This window comes from Eupeodes corollae, chromosome 1 (assembly GCF_945859685.1).
Source record: "Eupeodes corollae chromosome 1, idEupCoro1.1, whole genome shotgun sequence".
NCBI classification, from domain to species: domain Eukaryota; kingdom Metazoa; phylum Arthropoda; class Insecta; order Diptera; family Syrphidae; genus Eupeodes; species Eupeodes corollae.
Genome location: NC_079147.1, coordinates 183,238,986 through 183,259,003, shown reverse-complemented (window position 1 = coordinate 183,259,003; position 20,018 = coordinate 183,238,986). Strand labels below are relative to the sequence as shown.

At 35.5% G+C, this 20,018-nt stretch overlaps 1 protein-coding gene across 4 annotated transcripts in view; it reads right to left on the bottom strand.

Annotated features, from left to right (window-relative positions):
• LOC129942202 (disintegrin and metalloproteinase domain-containing protein 10) overlaps positions 1-16,504 on the bottom strand; it is a 380,018-nt gene extending 363,514 nt beyond the window's left edge. For 2 of the 4 annotated variants that reach the window (XM_056051054.1, XM_056051057.1), the window contains exon 1: positions 14,436-16,497. In XM_056051054.1, coding sequence (XP_055907029.1) covers positions 14,436-14,499 — 64 coding nt within the window. In that variant the 5' untranslated portion in view covers positions 14,500-16,497. Of the gene's footprint in view, positions 1-14,435 lie in introns of all 4 variants that reach the window. The other 2 variants (XM_056051056.1, XM_056051055.1) reach the window with 2 other exon arrangements.
• Between the last annotated feature and the right edge of the window lie 3,514 nt (positions 16,505-20,018).

Below are 20,018 nucleotides of genomic sequence, written 5' to 3'. Positions count from 1 at the left end.
AAAACAGCTTGATATCATCTGCATACATCAGACAATCGCAGTAATTAATCAATGAAATGGCTTTCTTCGGGAACACCTGACATTCATAAAATGTCCTTAGAGCATAAGTTATTTATCTGACCTACCAGTAAGAAAATTGTGCTTTTATGCAGCCAAATACTCACACATTACAAATACCTCTATTATTTTCAATATAACATTTTTAGTACTCGACACAAGGTACGAAATTTTCCAATCATTTAAGAATTTATTTTCCGAAAGAGATGTATTGAAGTATGCAAGTGAGTAACAGAAAATAAAGCTAATTACAACAGTTTCTCAGAATTAAGGGCTTATGGCATTTGGACCGGAATTATCATTTGATTTTAGTGAATTCATTGCAGATAAAATTTCATCGCTACGTAATTGGATTGAACCAAGATCAATCTTATTTTGTAAGTTATCCAACGAACTTCATGCAGATTGGAAAAAGTCAGCAAACAATTCGACTGTGGCATACGTCCGAGGATTAGACTTTCATTTCAAGTTAATAAACGACCAATAAACTCTGAGCTCTTCTAAAATCATACATCAAAAACTTTATTAAATCCCAAATAGAAAAAGTCGTTAAATCGCACGAACTAGGTGGCGTCATGATCGTCATAAAATATTGATATCTTGACAACCCAATACATTACGTTTTATTCATGTTCAATATTTGACAAAGTCAGTAAATAGTAAGCCCTATCTAGGCTTACTTATACATTTGTAAGATTTGAAACACCATCTAAGTCCTTCCTTCAATTTCTTAAATCAATTCGATGTTTCGCGCCATAATATAAATTTATAAAACTGTTTTCCTTTAAGACTACTAACTTTGAATGTATAGCTTCTCCCACCTTAATTGCTATCAAACAAAAAACAGTAAAATCAAACAATCTTATCGAGGTTCTTCTTCTAGCTCAATTTAGTGTTACGCTACGCACTTCTAGTTTAATGATAAAAGTTTGTATTATCTATCTATTTGTTTAAAATGAAAAACATACATCATAACGATTAACAGCTTAACACATTTCCATATTATTTACTGCTGACAAATAAGAAAGACCTACAAAGGCCTTGAGAAAAATATTCTTATGTTTTGTGATTTCAAATGTTTTGACAACAAAAGCGTTTTGTGATTTCAAATGTTTTGACAATAAAAGCGTTTTGTGATTTCAAATGTTTTGACAATAAAAGCGTGATACAATTTGACAAAATAAATAGCCTTCTGTCGTGTTTGTTTGTTTATGTTTGCCTTAACATATGACGTTTGCACGAAATTAAATATAAAATGGTTTCACGTGAAACTTGACAATTTGAGACTCGCACTATTAACGAAACCTTAAGCCATTGACTAAATTGCTTGTATTAACAAATATTCATGGAGTTTTTTGGAAATTCTTTCTTAAAATGTTGATTTGTAAAACAAAATTTATTTGAAGTCGATATCATTTTTGATTCTTGAACTATAGCCGTAGAAACCTTGAAACGTGAAGAACTAATAAAACTCTCAATTCCACGAATCGGACCATTTAGAAATGCTTCATATGGGAAGTTCAAAATAACCTTAAGCTCAGAGATAAAATTGTAATTTTATAAACCTTAGATCTCCCATGCAAACAATTGAACAAATTTATTAAAAATTGAACAATTTATTGCTGATGTGCAAGAGGCTGCGGGAGAAAATACACCAACTATTTCGAACTTTAAAGGAACAGAAATAAAATATCCCCTAGAAATAAAGGAGCAGTTTTTGGAAAAAAAGGATAGATCGAAAGAAATGACAAGCTACGAGATTTCTAAATGATAAAACGGTCTATAACCGTCTTAACAACGAACCACAAAAAAATCATTAAAAATTTTTCATAAGGTGATTTCTGAAAGCCCTGACAACTGATGCTTCTGCAGAAAAATCATTATGGAAACTAGCAAATCGCCTTAAAAGACCACCACTCACAAGAGCAACCAATAAAATCTCAAGATGGGAAATGAATCTGAAATCCGAAACAGAAAGCTGATCTTTTTGCTGAACACCTTGCGAATGTTTTTAAACTATGCAAAACTAATGCGGCTTCTAATACCTTAGAGTTTGCTGATAGAAACGACGAATGTGAAATTCAATTTTTTCACGCTAAAAGAAGTAAGAAGCATGTTTATTAAAAATCACCAGAGCACGATCTTATCACTGCTCAAGTTTTGAAGAAAATACCACCGATATACTTAAAAAAAAAAAACTCCACATTATAATAAACGCATGCCTAAAACACATCATTGCAGATTGACAGAAGTCATTGTTACACCTAAACAAGGTATAGAAGTAACATCTTATAGACTAATGTCGCTCTTCCACGATAGACCAAGTGGAAAAGGATCTTGAAGAAAAACAAGTATGCTCTGCTATATTTGTAGATATTTCTCAGGTTTTTGACAAAATTTGGCACTTTGGGACTTGAGTCTAAACTGCATGTGGACCTTTCTCGGCAGTACTCAAAAATACTAAAATTTTGTGTAACGAACCAACTCTTTAGAATACGGTGCGACCGAAATTACCTCGAAACTAGAAAAAATATAAACTGGTGTAGCGAAAGTAAGGGTCCTTTGACCACCATTCTTGTATCTTTTATAGCAAAACATCGAATGTAGTTTCAGCTGAGTGGCACGTAGCGCCGCGCCGCCGCCGGTCGTCCTGTTGAAACCAAATGTTGCCAATATCCTCCTCTTCAATTGAACAAAAATTCGTTGAATGTAACGGCCACTCCTTGCTCATTTTCAATGAAAAATGGCCCAATATGTCACTGGACCAAAATCCGACCCAAAGAGTGACTAATTTTGGGTGTATCGGATTTCCAAGTATGCGCGCGGGTTTTCTGTACCCCAAATGCGACAAGTTTGCTTGTTTACATACCCGCCAAGATCAAAAGATCAAGAGCTTCATCTGGAAAGATGATTTTTTTGTGGAAAAATCGGCATCTTCTATAAGTCGATCATAAGCAATATTTCCCAGCGTTGTTCAAGCCCCTACATTTGTTCAGCGGAAAGGTAAAACTAATTACCTGTCAAAACAGACATGAGCTATGTAAGTGTTACCATTAATGAAATAAGCATTAGTTGCCAAAAAAAAAAAGTTAGATGGAGGACCCTATACATACAAGGGATATTCCAGCGGATACCAACGTTATCATGTCCACCTTTGATGATGATACTGCAACATGAGTGCGTAATACATCTGTTGTAAGGCAAAATTGTAAAATTTAGCAAAATCGAAGCATACAAATTTTACAAACGCTATTCCAATTGCTATAAACAGTGCAGAAGTACTTTACTCCAATACTGCCAAATACCTTGGAATGACTTTGGATTCACAACTTCAATGAAAAGAGCACATCAAAAAGAAAAAAAAGAGCTAAACTTGAAGTTCAGAAGATTGTAATAGTTAATGGGAAAATACTCTACTGACAACAAATTAATGTTATACAGTCTGTCAAGTAAGAGCGTAGTCGACTTTACCGACAGTTAATGAAAGATGTCGATCTAATTCCTTCACGAGCCGATAGAGGGAAGCTTTGCACTGATGCACTGTCAACAAAGGTTCAGTTGTCGTTGTCGAAACTATCTGAACTCTTCTTCATACTCATTATCTGAAATGGCGCAACACAATGAAGAAGCCTCTTTGGACTGAAAAACATATGGGCGCATGAGAATATTGAAAGAGATTTTGAAAATGTCATTTGTACTGATGAATATTCTATATGGGCACGTTCTGTCCCCACGCAAGCCTGGTCAACTTCAACCAATAGGCTTATTCAGCGGACCGTAAAACATGGAATAAACGTGCATCTTTGGGGCTGCTTCTCAAAACAGTGATTGCGCACTTTGTACCTCTTTACTAACAACCTAAATAACAAGAAAGTGATGGAGGAGGACAACGATCCTAAACACCGCAGCAAGCTCTGTACTCAGTAGAAGACATAATCTTGCATCGTTACATTAGATTGGCCGTCGCAGTCGCCTGATGCAAAACCTATCGAAAATGTGTTGGCATATATTAAACAGAAGCTTCGCGGAAGACGCACATGTACTTTGAAGCAGTTGTCTTACGAAATTCGTCGGATCTGGAGATCCTTCCCCTAAAAATAAGCCGTCAAATTAGTAGAAGAATGCCTCGGAGACGCCAGGCAATTAATAATACTGCTCTTACTTATATGCAAGCACTAAAATACGTTTGGATATAAGGCATATGGAGCTTTAAAAAGTAAATGAATGTTGAACCCATTCAAAACTGTCCTTCGTGGAATAATAAGGCTCTATGGGTTCATAAGAAACAGTGATCTACATCGTGACATTCACATGATCACCGAACTGCAGAGTCATACCAAGTCTGAAATTGAGAACGTCTTAAATGTACGACACAATGTTCGGCTATTACGCCAAGCCTCATGAGCTGGTGGTCTAAAAGCTATGGAAACTTTTAAAACTATAAACATCTCCAAAAGTGAATTTGAAACTAAGAAGCAAACATTTGTCGATCCCTCATAGCTTGGTCCTGATTAATCGGTGTAGGTACCTATTCTGCCCCAGTCTCTTTTCAATATTTCCATGAGATAGAAAAGATGAAAAATGTCAAATTGATAAATCTATAAATTAAACTCGACAGACCTTCTTAAATCGACTCATTTTGATTCCAACTCACTTGTAAACAAAATTAATAGAACAGAAAATCACAGCAATTCTAAGTAAATGAAACAAACCATTTATTTAAATATTTAAGCAGTTTTAGATTAATTAATTAATACAAATCTATCAAGTAAAAAGAAAATTAATACAATCAATTGACAGCAAACATAGGCACTATTTTCATTGAACGAAGCCGACGAAGAAATCCGGCAACGAATTACAAATTCCAAATAAATCAATTTCCAATAGACTGGGCTCTCTTCACTTCCTCGTTTATAAAAAACCTTTTAAACTCCTGACTCGAGAAATGTCATGTCATTATTCATTTTGTAGGCTATTTTGGTTTGGAATTCCAAGTTATTTTCCTTTTGTCTGTTCTTCGAAATGACAGCTTTGGCAAAAACGGTTCTCTCCAAAAAAAAAATAATAAATCCATCATAGAACCACTTTAAAGTATATTAAGGATGTAATAATTAAGTTAATCGTCATAAATGTTTTCTAATTAAATTTTAAAAAAATCTTGAAATATTTCATGATGGTAACACCAAGTTGACAGCAGTCATTCCAATTAGCATTATCACCCCTGTAAATGTCTTAAATCGAACTCAAAAATGAAAAGAAACGTGTCCTAACGTAATTGGTCCTAAGCCTTTTTAAAATATGATTTCGTTCACGACCCTTCATGTTATAAGAGCTGCAGTATAGCTTAATGCTACCCAGTCACTTGTACTTGGTTTCCCTTTCCTCACAAGCAAGCTTAACTTGCCTTCTGATGAATTTGATGAATTTTTAGAATTTTGTGCCTTATCGAAGTACTCAAATAAAAACTAAAGGTTTCCAGTGCCAGATGTCGATAATAATAATAAAACACACACACACACATACAAACAAATCAAAGCGTTAGTCACTTTTTCAATTTCTAAACTTGAACTTCAAATCTTTTCAAATTCTTCAAAAAAAAGAAAGCGAAAGCATTTTCAAGTTCGAGTTTTAGATACGAGTATGCAAGGCACTTGAGTTCAATTCACCGCCAACAGAGTGCGTCATTATTCCCTGCGAATCAGCAAAAATTATTTCATTGCATGCGTTTTTTGTTTTTCGTCGTGTCGGTCGTCGTGGGCCTATTGTTTTATTTCCAGTTCGATGGTGTTTTTTAAATAAAATATATAATTCAATGCCATTGACCTTTATTTCAAATCAAGCCATCGAGTAGGTACCTAAGCCTTTGGTATTTTTCTCCTCGTGCAATCATGTTTTTCATTATTGTTCTTTTTTTTTCATTTTTATCAGTGATTCCATTTTCAACAAACGAACAGCACTGGGCTTGAGATAGCCATATAGGAATAGGTAGGTTGGTAGGTAGGTAGGTATAGGCAGACAGAAAGAGCTCTTCACATCACATCACTTCACTCGATTGCGATTCCAATCCACTCATCGTCATAGTCATAGTCTCATCATCATCATTATGATCCATCTACCTACCTACGAATTCCCTTTTTGCACATACGCATGTTGAATCCATTGGTAGCTAAGCTAGAAGAGCTATGGAGACTGCAGAGACACAAGGCAAAAATTGAATAATTGAATTTGTGCGTGGCATAACTAAATAGGTAGGTAGGTAGGTAGGTAGGTAGGTTGGTTTGGTAAGTATAGTCGAGTCGAATCGAGTCGTTGTTTTGGTGTTCCGCCCCAAGCCCAAGAGAATGTTGTATCGGGTCTGTTCTGTTGGTGGAGTTTTTGTATCTATTTTTTGATTTTCAATTAAAAATTCCACATCAGTCCGTTCGTCCGTCCGTCTGTCCGTCAGTTCGTTCGTAGCATGATGATGATGTTGATAATCAAAAAATTTGTATTGTTGGTCTTTTTATCCAGTCTGGCTGGACTGGTTTTTTTTTTGTTTTGTTCAATCCAACCTCAGACGTCTCCTCTTTTCCTGTTAAATTATTTTAACATTTTCGATTCGATTCATTGTTCAGGCTTTTTATTTTTCAATTCCAAAATTAGGTCAAAAACAACGAATATGACAAAATTTTCAAATGAAAACGCATAAATATTTATTTGGTTGAAAGTTAGACTAAAAAAGCAGCTGTGCAGAGACTGTTTCACGTGGAAGTTGGAAGCCCGCACATACCTATATTTTAGTTAGAGAGGCTATCGCTATGAGAATGTGTCCTTTATCCTCTGTAGCATTTTATGTGTGTCCAACTATCGTTGTTGACAGGGGGTTGGGGGTACTTCAGAATTACATTTTATGTGTGTGGATAGTTATAATAAGTGAACAAGGACTTATAAAGTACGTATACATATCTCTCTGTACTTAACTATTATTTGGCGAATTAGTGTGATATTAATAATTGAACTGTCATGCAGATTTAAATTGATGGAGGGGAGGTACCTTCCAACTACATATTTGGAATTCTAATTACTAATAGTTGGTAGCCAGAATTACCTACTTGGCATCAAAAAAGTTAAGTTTTTTTTATTTTTTTTATATAAGTTATACACATGTTATAGGTAATTTTTAGATCACCAAACCAAAATAATTTGAAATTACAATCTTTACACATTTTTTGACATGTTTTAGTGACATTGCCTGTAGGTTATTTATAGAACATGTCAAATGGCATTTCATTTTGGTTATGTCGGAATTACTTTTTCTCTGAAGGTTAACGAAGTTATGGAAAAGTTGTTGAATTTACTGAAAATTTGGCATCTAAATGAGGGTGTTTAGGCGAAATGTAACGATATCTGTTATTTGTAATCTGGCAATACTTCTTTTGGAGCTGGTCTTTTTTAAACCTATCACTTGACAAATACGCTATTTGGTTTGCCTATTTCTCAATGAATAAACTTACTCCTGATCACCGTTTTGCAAATGGTGCACATTCATTACGTTCGTCTGTCGTACTTGGAGTTGGGTTGGCCAAATCAATCAAAAGAGGACACACCGTGGAAATACATAAAAGTTATTTTGGTCGGATTCGAAAATCGCACTTAGATAGATGGATTTAGAATGATTGTAGCCGATTTAAAAAAAATTCGTAGCTTTTAGAGTGGTGAGGTTCCAGAAGAATCTAATCCCAAAGAATGACAATGGATCCCAAGCGGTGAAAATGACGCCACAAAATGGAATATAAAACTTGATCTTCAGTCCGATGGTCGTTGTTACAAGGGACCTCTTTTCCTACGCCTACTAGAAGATAATTGGCCAAGAGTAATTGATAAGTTCTACACAAATGAAGAGGTTAGGGAACTTATTCATCAAATCGCCGATCCATAACACATTCTAAATGGAAGCGACTTAAGAGATCAATTGCATATGTGCTCCGTTTTATTAACCTAGCAAGATGAGGCAAGGAACTATTGAAGGATGTCTCTTTAACTCCTTTACGGATTTTGTCAATCTCAATCGTTTTCAAAAGTGTGGTATGTACTCAAGATAAACAAATATGGTAACGCAAAAAACATAACGCTGGAAAAATCAGGCCCCTTATATAAGACTAGTCCATACATGGACTCAAATACATAATGTAATTAGAATTAAAGTTCGTATAGACGCAGCGGAACACTTCAACAATGCTTGCAAAAGACGTATCATTCTGCCTAATCACCGGATTCCCTTCTCATAATTCAAGACTACCACAAAAGATTTCACTATAGATTTTCTGAAACTGTTGTCAACGAAATCCGTCAAATATTCTTCGTACCATCACTAAGAGCAACGGAGCAAAAAGTCGAACTCGCCTGTCAAGTGTGCCAAATTTGAAAAGCAAAACCTGAACCTCCATTGAAGGCCGACCTACCTCCTGCAAGACTCAAGTCATGTATAATTTACGAATCCATTTTGTTATTTCGGTGTCGATTGCTTCGGGCCTATTTTTATTGCCGTGGGGGACGTCTGGAAAAACATTATTCAATGGTTCGGTTAAATTTCGCAAAACATTTACGTTTTATAGAAGCCGCCGTACAGAGGGCACAGAATCGAAGAACAACCGAATAAGTCCATTGCGTGAAACAATTGGAGCTGTGCTCATTCACTTTATTGAAGATTTTGCGTGAGGATCTTAGTTTGCAAAATTCCACTCGTACAAAAATTGAAACTATCATGAAGCTCGTTGTACATTGGGTAAATGGGCTTAAAACGAGATAACCACTCAGAGGAAAATGTTGTTCAGGAAGCGCAATTTTGGTTGAATGGGTACTTTAATGAGCAAAATTGTCGTATTTGGAGTGATCATAATCCATAAGCCATTGTTAAGACTACGGCCGCCGAAGTTACATCCTTAAAAAGCCACTGTTGGCGTGGTCTACAGGCAGAAGTAATCATTGATCCATATTTCTTCAAAAATGAAGCCAGCCTAGTTACAGTGGATATGATTAATAACTTTTTCTTGCCTGAATTCAAGGATTTTGACGTGGACGACTTTTGGTTCCAATAGGACAGCGCGCTCCATGCGAAATTATTCACGAAACAATCGAAACTTTTGGTAAGCTCATCATCTGGCCTCAAAATTCGTGCTGGATTATTTTTGTTAAGGATTATGTGAAGTTGCTTGTCTACGGAAATAATCCCGAGATGATTGCAGTCTTGTTGAATATCCGAAATGCTGCAAATGGTGGTCGCGTATTGGTGCCTTTCAGCTGGATTTTATTCGTTCCAGCCGCGGACACTTATTGGCAAACTTTTTATTTTTAAAATAAAAGCTGAATTATTGTCCATAACGTTTTATTTTTTCTTGAAACCCATACGTCGAAAATTGAGGATTGTTGGTTTTTATCCATGACCATAGAAAGAAGGGACGTTTTTAACAGCAATTCACTCGGAGTGTAGAGCATCCCATAAACACTCTTTCGATTACAGCAGAAGAAGAATTAATCTGACAGTATCGAATTAACAAAAAGCAGTGCTGAAAGCCAATTGGTTTCATCAATAGAGTGAACCCCAGCAGCGCAAGAACCGATGTACATTTTTTTTAAAAATCCTGTAATTTTCCCTATGTTTGGAACATGGTAGAATTTTTGTCCTTATTCGTGGACAAACAAAAATTTGATAAGTCGAATATGACCGTAATTGGTTTTTCTAGCTTGTTTTAACGTATTTCGGTTTTTTATTAGATGCATTCGCTTAATATCAACGAAAACTTACATTTTTGATCTTAGTAACCTTCTTACAGCCCGAGTCAAACATTGAGATATCTTTTGGTTTGACGGATTTTTCGCTATTAGGAATAAAATTTCTAGTTTTACAATCATGTCCTCCCTTGAGTCTACGTTTCTACCGAGGAACGATAGCATAAGCATAGCACATAAATTACAAGATATATTAAATTACTATATAAAAAACGGTGATCTGTTATGGTCGCCATTAATACTACCACCGATAGGATTTTTCAAAAAATTCGAGTCCGTTGTTTTAATGAACGATCAACCAACACTTGTTTTTGTCAACAAAATTCATCTGACCAAGGTGCTGAAACTAACAGACAAAAATGCGTGTTCGTTGAATGGGTTATGAAGAAATTGGAAAAATATTTTCGAAAAATAAATACCTACAACAAAGAAAATGTTCGATTTTAAACGATATTAATTCCCATACGTTCGGAAAATGTCTTCGTGTACCAAAACAATTCTTACGTGGTTGCCAGAAGTCACACAGGTATGATAAAATGATATTCATTACAGCACCTGCACATAAACAAATGCAAAGACACGACTCGTTTTAACACATCATAATTCTATACCTTTTTGTTAATTTGTGACAGTTTGTAACTAATGTTGTAACGTGTCATTGTTAAACGAATGGTTGAAATTAGTTAAAATTAAGTAGGAATAACAATTGTATGAAAATGTTGATCTGCTGTTATTTCGAAAAGAACCGACCGAAAATAAGTTAATATCGTTGAACTGTCAAATTGACTGATTCATTTAAAAACAGCAGTTTTTAAATGAATCAGTCAATCTTCCTGTCTACAGTCTTGATAGCTCTTTTGAGGTCAAGGACACATGTGCTACTTTCTTTTTTTTAATACATTTTCTCTTTACGGCATTTTTAACCGATTGATCTTCCATTAAAAGGTATGTCGTTTCGATCAACGTACTGCTATAGTTGTATTTGCCCTAATATGTCCTTGATTTTTTAATGCAACAGTAACATATTCAGGCCCGTTTGTTTATACGACTCATTGCTATTCAAATTCTACATAAGTTACTAGGTTCTGCTTAATGGTTTGCACAGAATTCAAATTTTTTAGGAGATCAGTTTGTGTGATGACATTTCAGTAAATTGTTGTGCCAAAAAAAGCTAGTTCTTTGTTCAAACAAAAATAAAATAATAAAAATGTATTTTGAATTGACCGATTTGGTGAAAGATGATGTGGAGATTCTTCAATTGATTGAAGTTGATTTCCCCCGTCAGGTTTACGATAGGAATGAGTACTTTTTAGTTTTTATGAATTGGCCTTCTACAAAAGATTTTGTTTGATTGCACAATTGACTATCTATGAATGTATTAGAACAAATCGAGAAGCACCTAGAACTGCCTTATAACAGGTTTGATATATGATTTTTATAACAAATCGTTGAACAAAACTTTCCGTCTTCTAGAAATTATTCAATTGCACTAAACCAGCTATTGGTACCGCTCTACGATTTATTTCCTACAGCAATCATCTCTGAAGCGTTGCTGACTTTGGAAGGATGCATGTTTGCACTGTTTCACGAGTTGCCACATGAATTGCAAAGTTGTATAGGAAATATTTTAAAACTCCATCTACATCATCATCGGCCACTTCCTTATTTTTTTTATATATCATGGTACCATTTGAGTGCTTCAACGGTCCTGTAGCATGCTGGATGCACGTAACTTCATCTGTTTTCCTATTTTCAATTATTGTTTTTTCTTATAAGCACATTCTAAAAATGTTCTTTTCTTTTTAGCCATTCTTAATTAATTTTGAACAAACGCAAAAGTTTCACAATCTTTTCATAAATTTACCATTTATTTAATATCACTCATACTTTTACAGAATTTGAATTGTTTTGACATTTTACTAAACGAAGTTAACTACGTTTCATTTTATGTGTAACTTAATAAAGTGAAACATACAAATTTTCTGATAACCAACAATTATTTTTTTATTTAAAACATTTTCGTGCTCATAAAATAAGAATCACTTTTAAAAGCTCTTAAATAGAATGCAATATTTTTAGCAGTTGTAAACTATTGTAATATGTGAATGTCTAAAGCTCATTATCAATAACTTGAAAGGTCCCTATCAGTGTGGTTCTAGACCAGGAAAGTCCACAGTCGATTAAATATTCACATTACGGCAGATCGTGGAAAAAAATCCAAGAACATCAAATCGACACCCACCATCTTTTTATCAATTTCAAGGCCGCATATGACAGCATCTACAGGGACGAGCTGTATAGAGCCCTGACTAGTTTTGGTATCCCTGCCAAACTCGTCCGTTTGTGCAGGATGACCATGAAGAATTTACGCTGCTCCATAAAGGTTGGACACAACTTAACTGAACCTTTCGATGTCAAAAAAGGTTTTGAAAGAATAGTGCAGAGCTCACACGTCAATACTAGAGGCAATATCTTTTAAAAGTCTCTCCAATTACTAGCATATGCTGATGACATTGACATAATCGGAAGAACTCAGAGTGATATCAATGGGGCTTTAGTGAGTATTGAGGCAGAGGCGGCAAAAATGGGTTTAACGATTAATGAGGGCAAAACAAAATACATGCTGTCGTTAAGACAGGACTTACAACACAGACATCTCGGTCCAAACGTCACCATCGACAGACGTAACTTTGAGGTAGTCAAAGACTCAGTCTACCTAGGCTCCACTATAAGCGCAGAAAACAACATTAGCGCTGAGATCAAACGAAGAATAACTCTTGCTAACCTCTGTTTCTTTGGGCTAAGAAAGCAATTGAGTAGAAAAGCCCTCCCTTACAGGACCAAAGTGTCACTATATAGAACCTCAGTCCCCTTCCTGCAATACAGTGTAGAAGCATGGATTTTGACAAAAGCGTATGAAAGCACCTTGGGTCGTTTCGACATAAAAGTTCTTCGTGCGATCTAAGCTCCCGTATACATAGAAGGGGATTGGAGGAGAAGATGGAAGGACGAGCTGTACGGGCTGTACAGCGGCATAGACTTAGCCAGGAGGGTAAAACAAAGATTGCTGGGTCACGTAGAGCGCATGGAAATTAATGCTCCGGCCCGGCAAGTCTTCGAATCCACACCCACATTACAGTGCAGTAGAGGAAGGCCGCGAATCAGGTGGCGCGTACAAGTGGAAAGTGAACTCACCCACTTGAAAACTGTAAGCATGTAGCTAGGGACCGAGCTAGATGAAGAAGTTTGTTAGGTGAGGCCCTTGGTTAAATAGGAATAGGTCAGTAAACTATTGTATAACGACTCAGTTGAAATGTTGTTATTAATTTCAGGTGACGTTCGTCAGCTGATTCCAATCTTAAATTTACATGATACAACAAACCAATGTTTTTGGGTTATTCTGTTGTTTGCTTTTTATCCTATTGTTTAAAAAAAGAACCAGTATTATTTGATTATTCAGTTATTCAGTTTCCACATCACTAGCAGCTCCAATTTTCATTTATGTATGTATTTTATTTTTGATATTAGTAGTTTGACAGTTTGACAAAAATTCTAACGAAACTCGTACCAATGTAAATTATTGACCAGTTTATGTTTCAAAGATCTCAGAGTTTTCTATATTCTCAGAAATATAAACAAAGTGTCTCACTTTAACTTTCAGAAATCTGAGAACTAATTTATTATGATTCGATTTCTCTAGAATTCTCGTTTGAAGAATTTAAAAAAGCAGAAAAGAAATGCAAAGCCAATTTGATTGCTGAATGATTATAGGAATGAATATTGACTCCATTTGAGATAATTCTCAGAAATCCTAAAAATATAAAGTTACCAAATTCTTACAAATCCCAAAACTTTATAACAATGACGCTTGAAACTTTTTTTGACACCCACAACACTTACGATTATTACAAATCGTATTTATTTGAAACAGGAACTGTGTGTTAACGCTAGGATTGTTATATGCCTTAAAAATCTTGATGTTTAGGAACGACAATAGTCAGAAAAATAAAAGATCACAGGTCATTGTCATCTAGAAAGTTTTTAGGTTATAATAATCAAGAATTTATTGATTTCAGAAACAATGATCGAAAAAAATAAAAATCAGAAACAAACAATATCAACTTATCAAAACATTTGGCCTTCCTAAAAAAACTACAGCTACAGAAACCACCCAAAACCAAAATAAAAATCTGGCAATATCCCAGATTTTGTTCCAATTTTCTTTTCATTTTTAATTTCCTCCTACTCCAAATGTTTGCAAAAATAAAAATGACAAGAGTCACAGCAACAAGCAAGGGCACAACAAGGATGAGTATGACAATACACATACATATATGACAGGCCAAGCCGACCTAGCAAAGTAGAATTAGGAGCAGGAGTAGGAGCAGGAACAATAGCACCAGCAGCATCACCAACAAAACCAACCAAGACCAACAACAAAGAACGGAAAAAAAGAAGGACCAGCGGAGAGATTAATGCAATTTGTCTGGAAAGTTTCTTGCCAATATTTTCTTCTTTTATAATAAACGGTACAAAAAGCTAATAAAACAACAATGTACATACATAGGTAGTTTAGATCTAGAGGTGGTAGGAAGGTAAAGGGTACTTACCATTTGCGATGAATAAACAAATCGTCGACGATAAGATGAGTATTAATCCACATCGTAAGGACATTATATCGTATAATCCACAAAAATTTAAATTTTTAAATTTGCAACAAAACAAGAAAAAAGAAAGAAAACCGAGACGGTACGCGGCGCTGCGCTACGCTGCAGACCAGGAGGACGAAGAATATAATCCTTCTCCTAGTTTCTTGTTTTTCACTTCTTCTCTAAAGGGTTATCCTTGTTGGTTGAGAGGAGCAACAATGTTATGCGTTATCCTTTATTTCCACACTTGATGCTGCTCTGCTTCTGTTGCAAGTTTCCCTTTGTTATTCCAACTAAAAGGACACACACAATGAATTCAAACAGGGCAAGGACACAAAGAAATTATATACGTTGGGAAGACGACGACGCATTCCTCCTTTCCTTTTGATTGTTTAATTTAAATAAAATAGAAACGAAAAATAATTTAAAATTTTATTTCCAACACACATTCGAAGCTAGACATCAAAATGATCGTATTCACAAACTTCCCGCGCAATTATTATGTCCGTAAAAGACATTCAACAATTTCAATCAATTTAATCATCATTTAGCTACAATTTTTATTGATGCCTCCCAGAATTTTACTGTTATTTTATTGTTTTGTTTGTTGTATGACACTAGAAACAAAAATAAAATCACAGACAGGGGTAATCAACAATAGTGAGCACAGGAGGAGAGTACACGGAACGGAACATCAAACCGAACAGAGCCAAATCACCGATAAAACGAAAAAAAACTGTAAATTTCCTTCTCTCACTGCTTCTGTTTATATACATATATGCACCATGTAGATATGATATCCTTGTTTTATTGGAATTTTTATTTATGTCCAGTTCAGACTGCTGTGGTAGGAATGGATTGTGTAAAATACACCACCTCCACCACTGGAAGAACCAAAAGAACAGAAACAGACGTTGGAATGAAAATAATGGTTGCGGTTTGTTGTCTTTTTTTTCCTACTTGAATTTTCGATATTACGAGTTTGTTTTAATGGAAATTCAAATTAAAAGGGAATTATAATAATCTCTTTGTTTATTAGCATCTTCTTCGTATTATTTATTTTGTATATTTTTGGGGAAAACACAAACAAAACAATAAACAAGTTTACACATTCACCACGTCAAAACCGGACAAAACGAACACGACACGACTCGATTCACCTTTCACCACACAAAACAAAAATTATTACAAAACGTCATCGAAGTTGAAAAAAGTTTTATTTATCTATCTCGCTCTTTCTTTCAAATTGGAAATACCATACCAACATGAATGAGGAAGGAATCAACTTGAATCATTAATCAAAAATGATTTATGGACACAAAGGAATTTAGTTGTAATTTTATTTCACCACAATTTGCTTCGCAATTATTTCTTCTTCTCAATTAAAATTTTAACACAAAATTACAATGAAACCGATAAATTCCGTATGGAAAACACAACCGACGACGATGTTGGGAATGGGAATTATGCTAACAGGGGGGTCGAACGGGAGCCACAAACACAAAGAAAGGAGAAATTACACAGAATTAAAAAAAAAAAAGGAACTTTTTCCAAGACACGACACGAACGAACACGACGACGACAGTCGACAGCGATACCGACAGGCAAACGAGAACGACAGAGAGATGCAAATGTTTTCATTTACTATCAGATGTATGTTAAACAGAGATAAAAGGATGTATCCTTTATATTTTTCTCACGCACTCATACCCACACACGGACAAAGAAGAAATTAAACGACACAAGAGAGCAAAATGAAAGAAAAAATAAAAAGAAACCGAATTGCTTTTTCTTATTATTTTCCTCACCGTATTTTTATTTCTCTATAAAAATTACAACTAGACACATTTTTCTCTGTTTAATTAAAAATTAATTATTATTTAAGTTCACTTTCGCGTGGTAAAATTCACTTCACACGCAAAGAGACGACAAAACAAAGACGCCGACACAGATGATTGCTGGCTGTTTTTACCGATCCTCACAGCAATGCGACGCACAACACCCTTGTGTAATACAACCAAACTCCATGGAATTCCCGATAAAACTGAGGAAATTAATTGCTTTGTATGGATGGAGGAGCGAACTGGAATTATAGTCGTGAATTCACCATAGTTATTTGGAAAGTGTTTTAGAAATTTGGAATTCGTTGAGGTTAAAGAGAGACAGGTATCGGTTTGTAGGTGTTTACTTTTTTTGCATGTTTCCAGTTCGTGTTCCAGGGTGTGTTTGGTTTGGAATTTCGGACAGAGTAATTTTATTATTGTGTTTGTGTGACAGATTAAAGAGTTGCCGTGTAGTAGATTTATAAGGTAACTAGCAAACCCGGCGAACTCCGTTTTGCCACCAGTTGGCTTCGTTTTTTTGTAACATTTCGTTTGGGGATTAAAAGATGAAGCCAAATATTTTGTTTTGTTTTATATTTGAAAAGGAACACATTTTATTTCATTTCACAAACAGTAACAGTAAAATTCAAAGTAAATACTGAATCAAAGAGTTATGCTTGTCCGCAAATTTACGTTTTATTGAAGTGCCCTTTGGTAGACAACAGTTTTTGTTTTTTGGTCTGACGTTAACATAAACAAATCGGATATGAAAAACAAAGATTTTCTAAATTTATCATTGCGAACGCAAGACAACCGGAAATTGCAATCGTTTGAAGTCAAGCGGATGATCAGTCGGAATCATTGGTATTCGGGGAATACCTGGGAATTTTCCGTTAATAATAATGGTTGCCTCAATCAATTTCAGCTTAATTCTTTTCACCGCAAGTCGAGTACCGTTGCAAAGTCGCGGTGGATTCAAATAACGCAATATCATAATAACTGAACCAACTTTGAGTTTCAAGTTATGTGGTGGGAATCCTGGTTACTCCAGAGACACCAACAACTCCGTTGGATAATTGCCTACGTCATCGGGATTTGTTATAGAATCAACGGATTTGTATGGTGAAGTTCAGTGCGTGTACATCATTATTCTTTGCGGCGGGAATTGCTCGCTGACTTAACCAAGCATAATTCTGATAATTTTCACTAATGTTTGGGAAAACATTTTCAATAAGAGCTAATTGAGAGTCTACAAATCGGCAAAAGTCGTTGGCAATGTTCCATTTCCAGCTGACAGCTAACAGTTGTTTGGAAAATTGTGTAGCACTTTGATCATTTTGAAGTTGAACTCTCATATTAGTCTTTGGCGATAATGTTTTTACGTTATTCCACAAAAGGGATGCCTTCAGGCAAGCATTCAATTCATCTGCAGGTGTTCCATGGGGAATTACTGGCAACGTCTGTCTGAAATCGCCTGCCAACCATTTCTTCGTAAAAGATCCTTCAGTGTGAAGTTAAGTGTTTGAAGTGCCTGACATTTTAAGAGTTTTGTATATCTTTAATATGGCAAAGACACAGTGTGAGCATTAGGAAATGGGTCAATGGTAAACTGATGGGCATTCCTATAAGCGCGGGTATTACGGTTAAATTGTTAAAGCAGAGGAATGAATCTGGCTATTTCACTAGAGCATAGCCCATTAAAATAAAGGTAAAAAAGCGTGAGACAAGAAACTTTACGACGATGTTCGAGTGACGTAATCGAGTTGATGATGTTCATGTCATCAATCAATTTAAAAGCTCTTCTTTGAATACTGTCCAAGAGGCTTAAATAATTTTCTGGGGCACTAGCCTAGAGATGAGAGTTATATTCAAGTTTCGGCCTTAGCTGCCGGTTATAGCTATCAGTAAAATCCATCAGTAAAATGTTTGTTTTTAGTTTTTGATCATGTTACTGATTTATTTCCAGCAAAAGATTGATGTAATAAGATGAATCCGATGTTCAAGTATTTTTTTTTTAAGGAAACAATCCATTTAAAGTTTTATTTAATTTATAAATCCATTTGAATTTTTGTATGATGAAATTTCATTTTACTGAACAGCTGACTGCCAAAAGCCAAACAAAATTGCATCTCGTTTTACTTTTGGTGTTCCAATTTTTTACTGTTCCGATCACATCATTAAAAATCTTACTGATGAAAGCAACAGTAAAAAAATTGTCTGCTCGATCAATGATGATCGAAAGAAAACATCATTTAATGACGTAAAATTACTGGTTGCTATAAACGCTCATCAGTAAAACATTTCAGAATCCTCCTGTTTCAAATTTTACTGATAGCTATAACTGGCCCCTTTTTGTAGATTGTAGCCAGATCATGAGAGACAAATTTCTTGCAACGTCTCAAAAAACCTAGACATCTTGTGGCATTTTTGGCGACATGACGTACGTGATCGCTCGTCAAGAGGTGGTTGCTGATGCACATTCCAAGGATGTCTAGATTTTCAGTTTCGTTGATGCAAGTGCAACACGATAGTGGCAAGGAGGATATATCTTGCTTTAGCGATACAAGACATTCTCCATTGTACAATGCTGTGTAGGTCGGAATTAAATGAGCTAATTATGTTTTGCCGTTGCAGTTCCACATCCGAAGAGGAGGGTTGTGAGTATGGAGACGAATATGAAAAGCTAAGAGTGCTATCGTCAGCAAAACGATGTAAAGATTTGTTCCACTGTTCGGTGAGATGAACCATGAAATTACCAGTGGACCTATTGCTCCGAAAGCCGTATTGCCGGTATTTAAGAAGCTTCCATTCCTCAAGATATTCCTTAAGCTGATAATTAATTAGCATTTCTATGACCTTAGAAAGAAGGGATAATTTAAGGGAGAAGAAGATTCGCCTTTTTTTTGCTCAGCAAATGCAGTTTTTCAACTTCTCGGAACGACCCAGAAGAATAGGAAAGATGGAAAAGCTTACGCAGTGGTTTTGCTAGCGTTGAAGAACACTTATTCAGAATAATAGCGGGGGTACCATCCGGACCAGCAGATTTATGAATGTTAAGATCTTTAAGAACTCTTTGACAATTTCGTACAGTACAAGTACGAAAATAGATTGGTCCCAAAGAATCATTTACGCGTTCAAGTACTGGGGGAGCCATGGCACTATCTGGTAAGGTGGAATTTTCGGCGAAATGCCTTGCAAACAAGTTAGCTTTAAAAAGGAGTGTCTTTGACAATAAGCGTAGGAAGAGGAAGAATTAATTATGTTTAGTACAAATGACCAAAAATTCTTACTGCCTTTGGGACATTGTAGTATTTTTTGCCGTAATTTTTGGTTATGCAAAAATTAAAAAAATTGTCCTTCGAATATGGACGTTGCAGGCCTTTTTGACTTGTTAAAAAGTTTTCCGGTTTTTCTGAGTCGGGTTGGCTCTAAAACACCGGAGGCTCATCTCTTTCTCCTTGATAACCTCTTTGCAGCTCGAATCGAACCATGATTAAGTCTTAGGTTTAATAATTTTTACCCTATTCGGGATAAGAGTTTTCATTCCCAGATGAATCATACTAGTAATCATATCTGCACTGGAGTCTACGTCACTACCGAGGAAGCATAATGACCAATTAATGATCCTAAGAAAATTGTTGAGTCCCACTTGGCTTTCTCGTAGTGCCAAACGGTTCTCTTTGGAGCTCCTAGCAGATATGACACTGTGGTCCTATCTGCA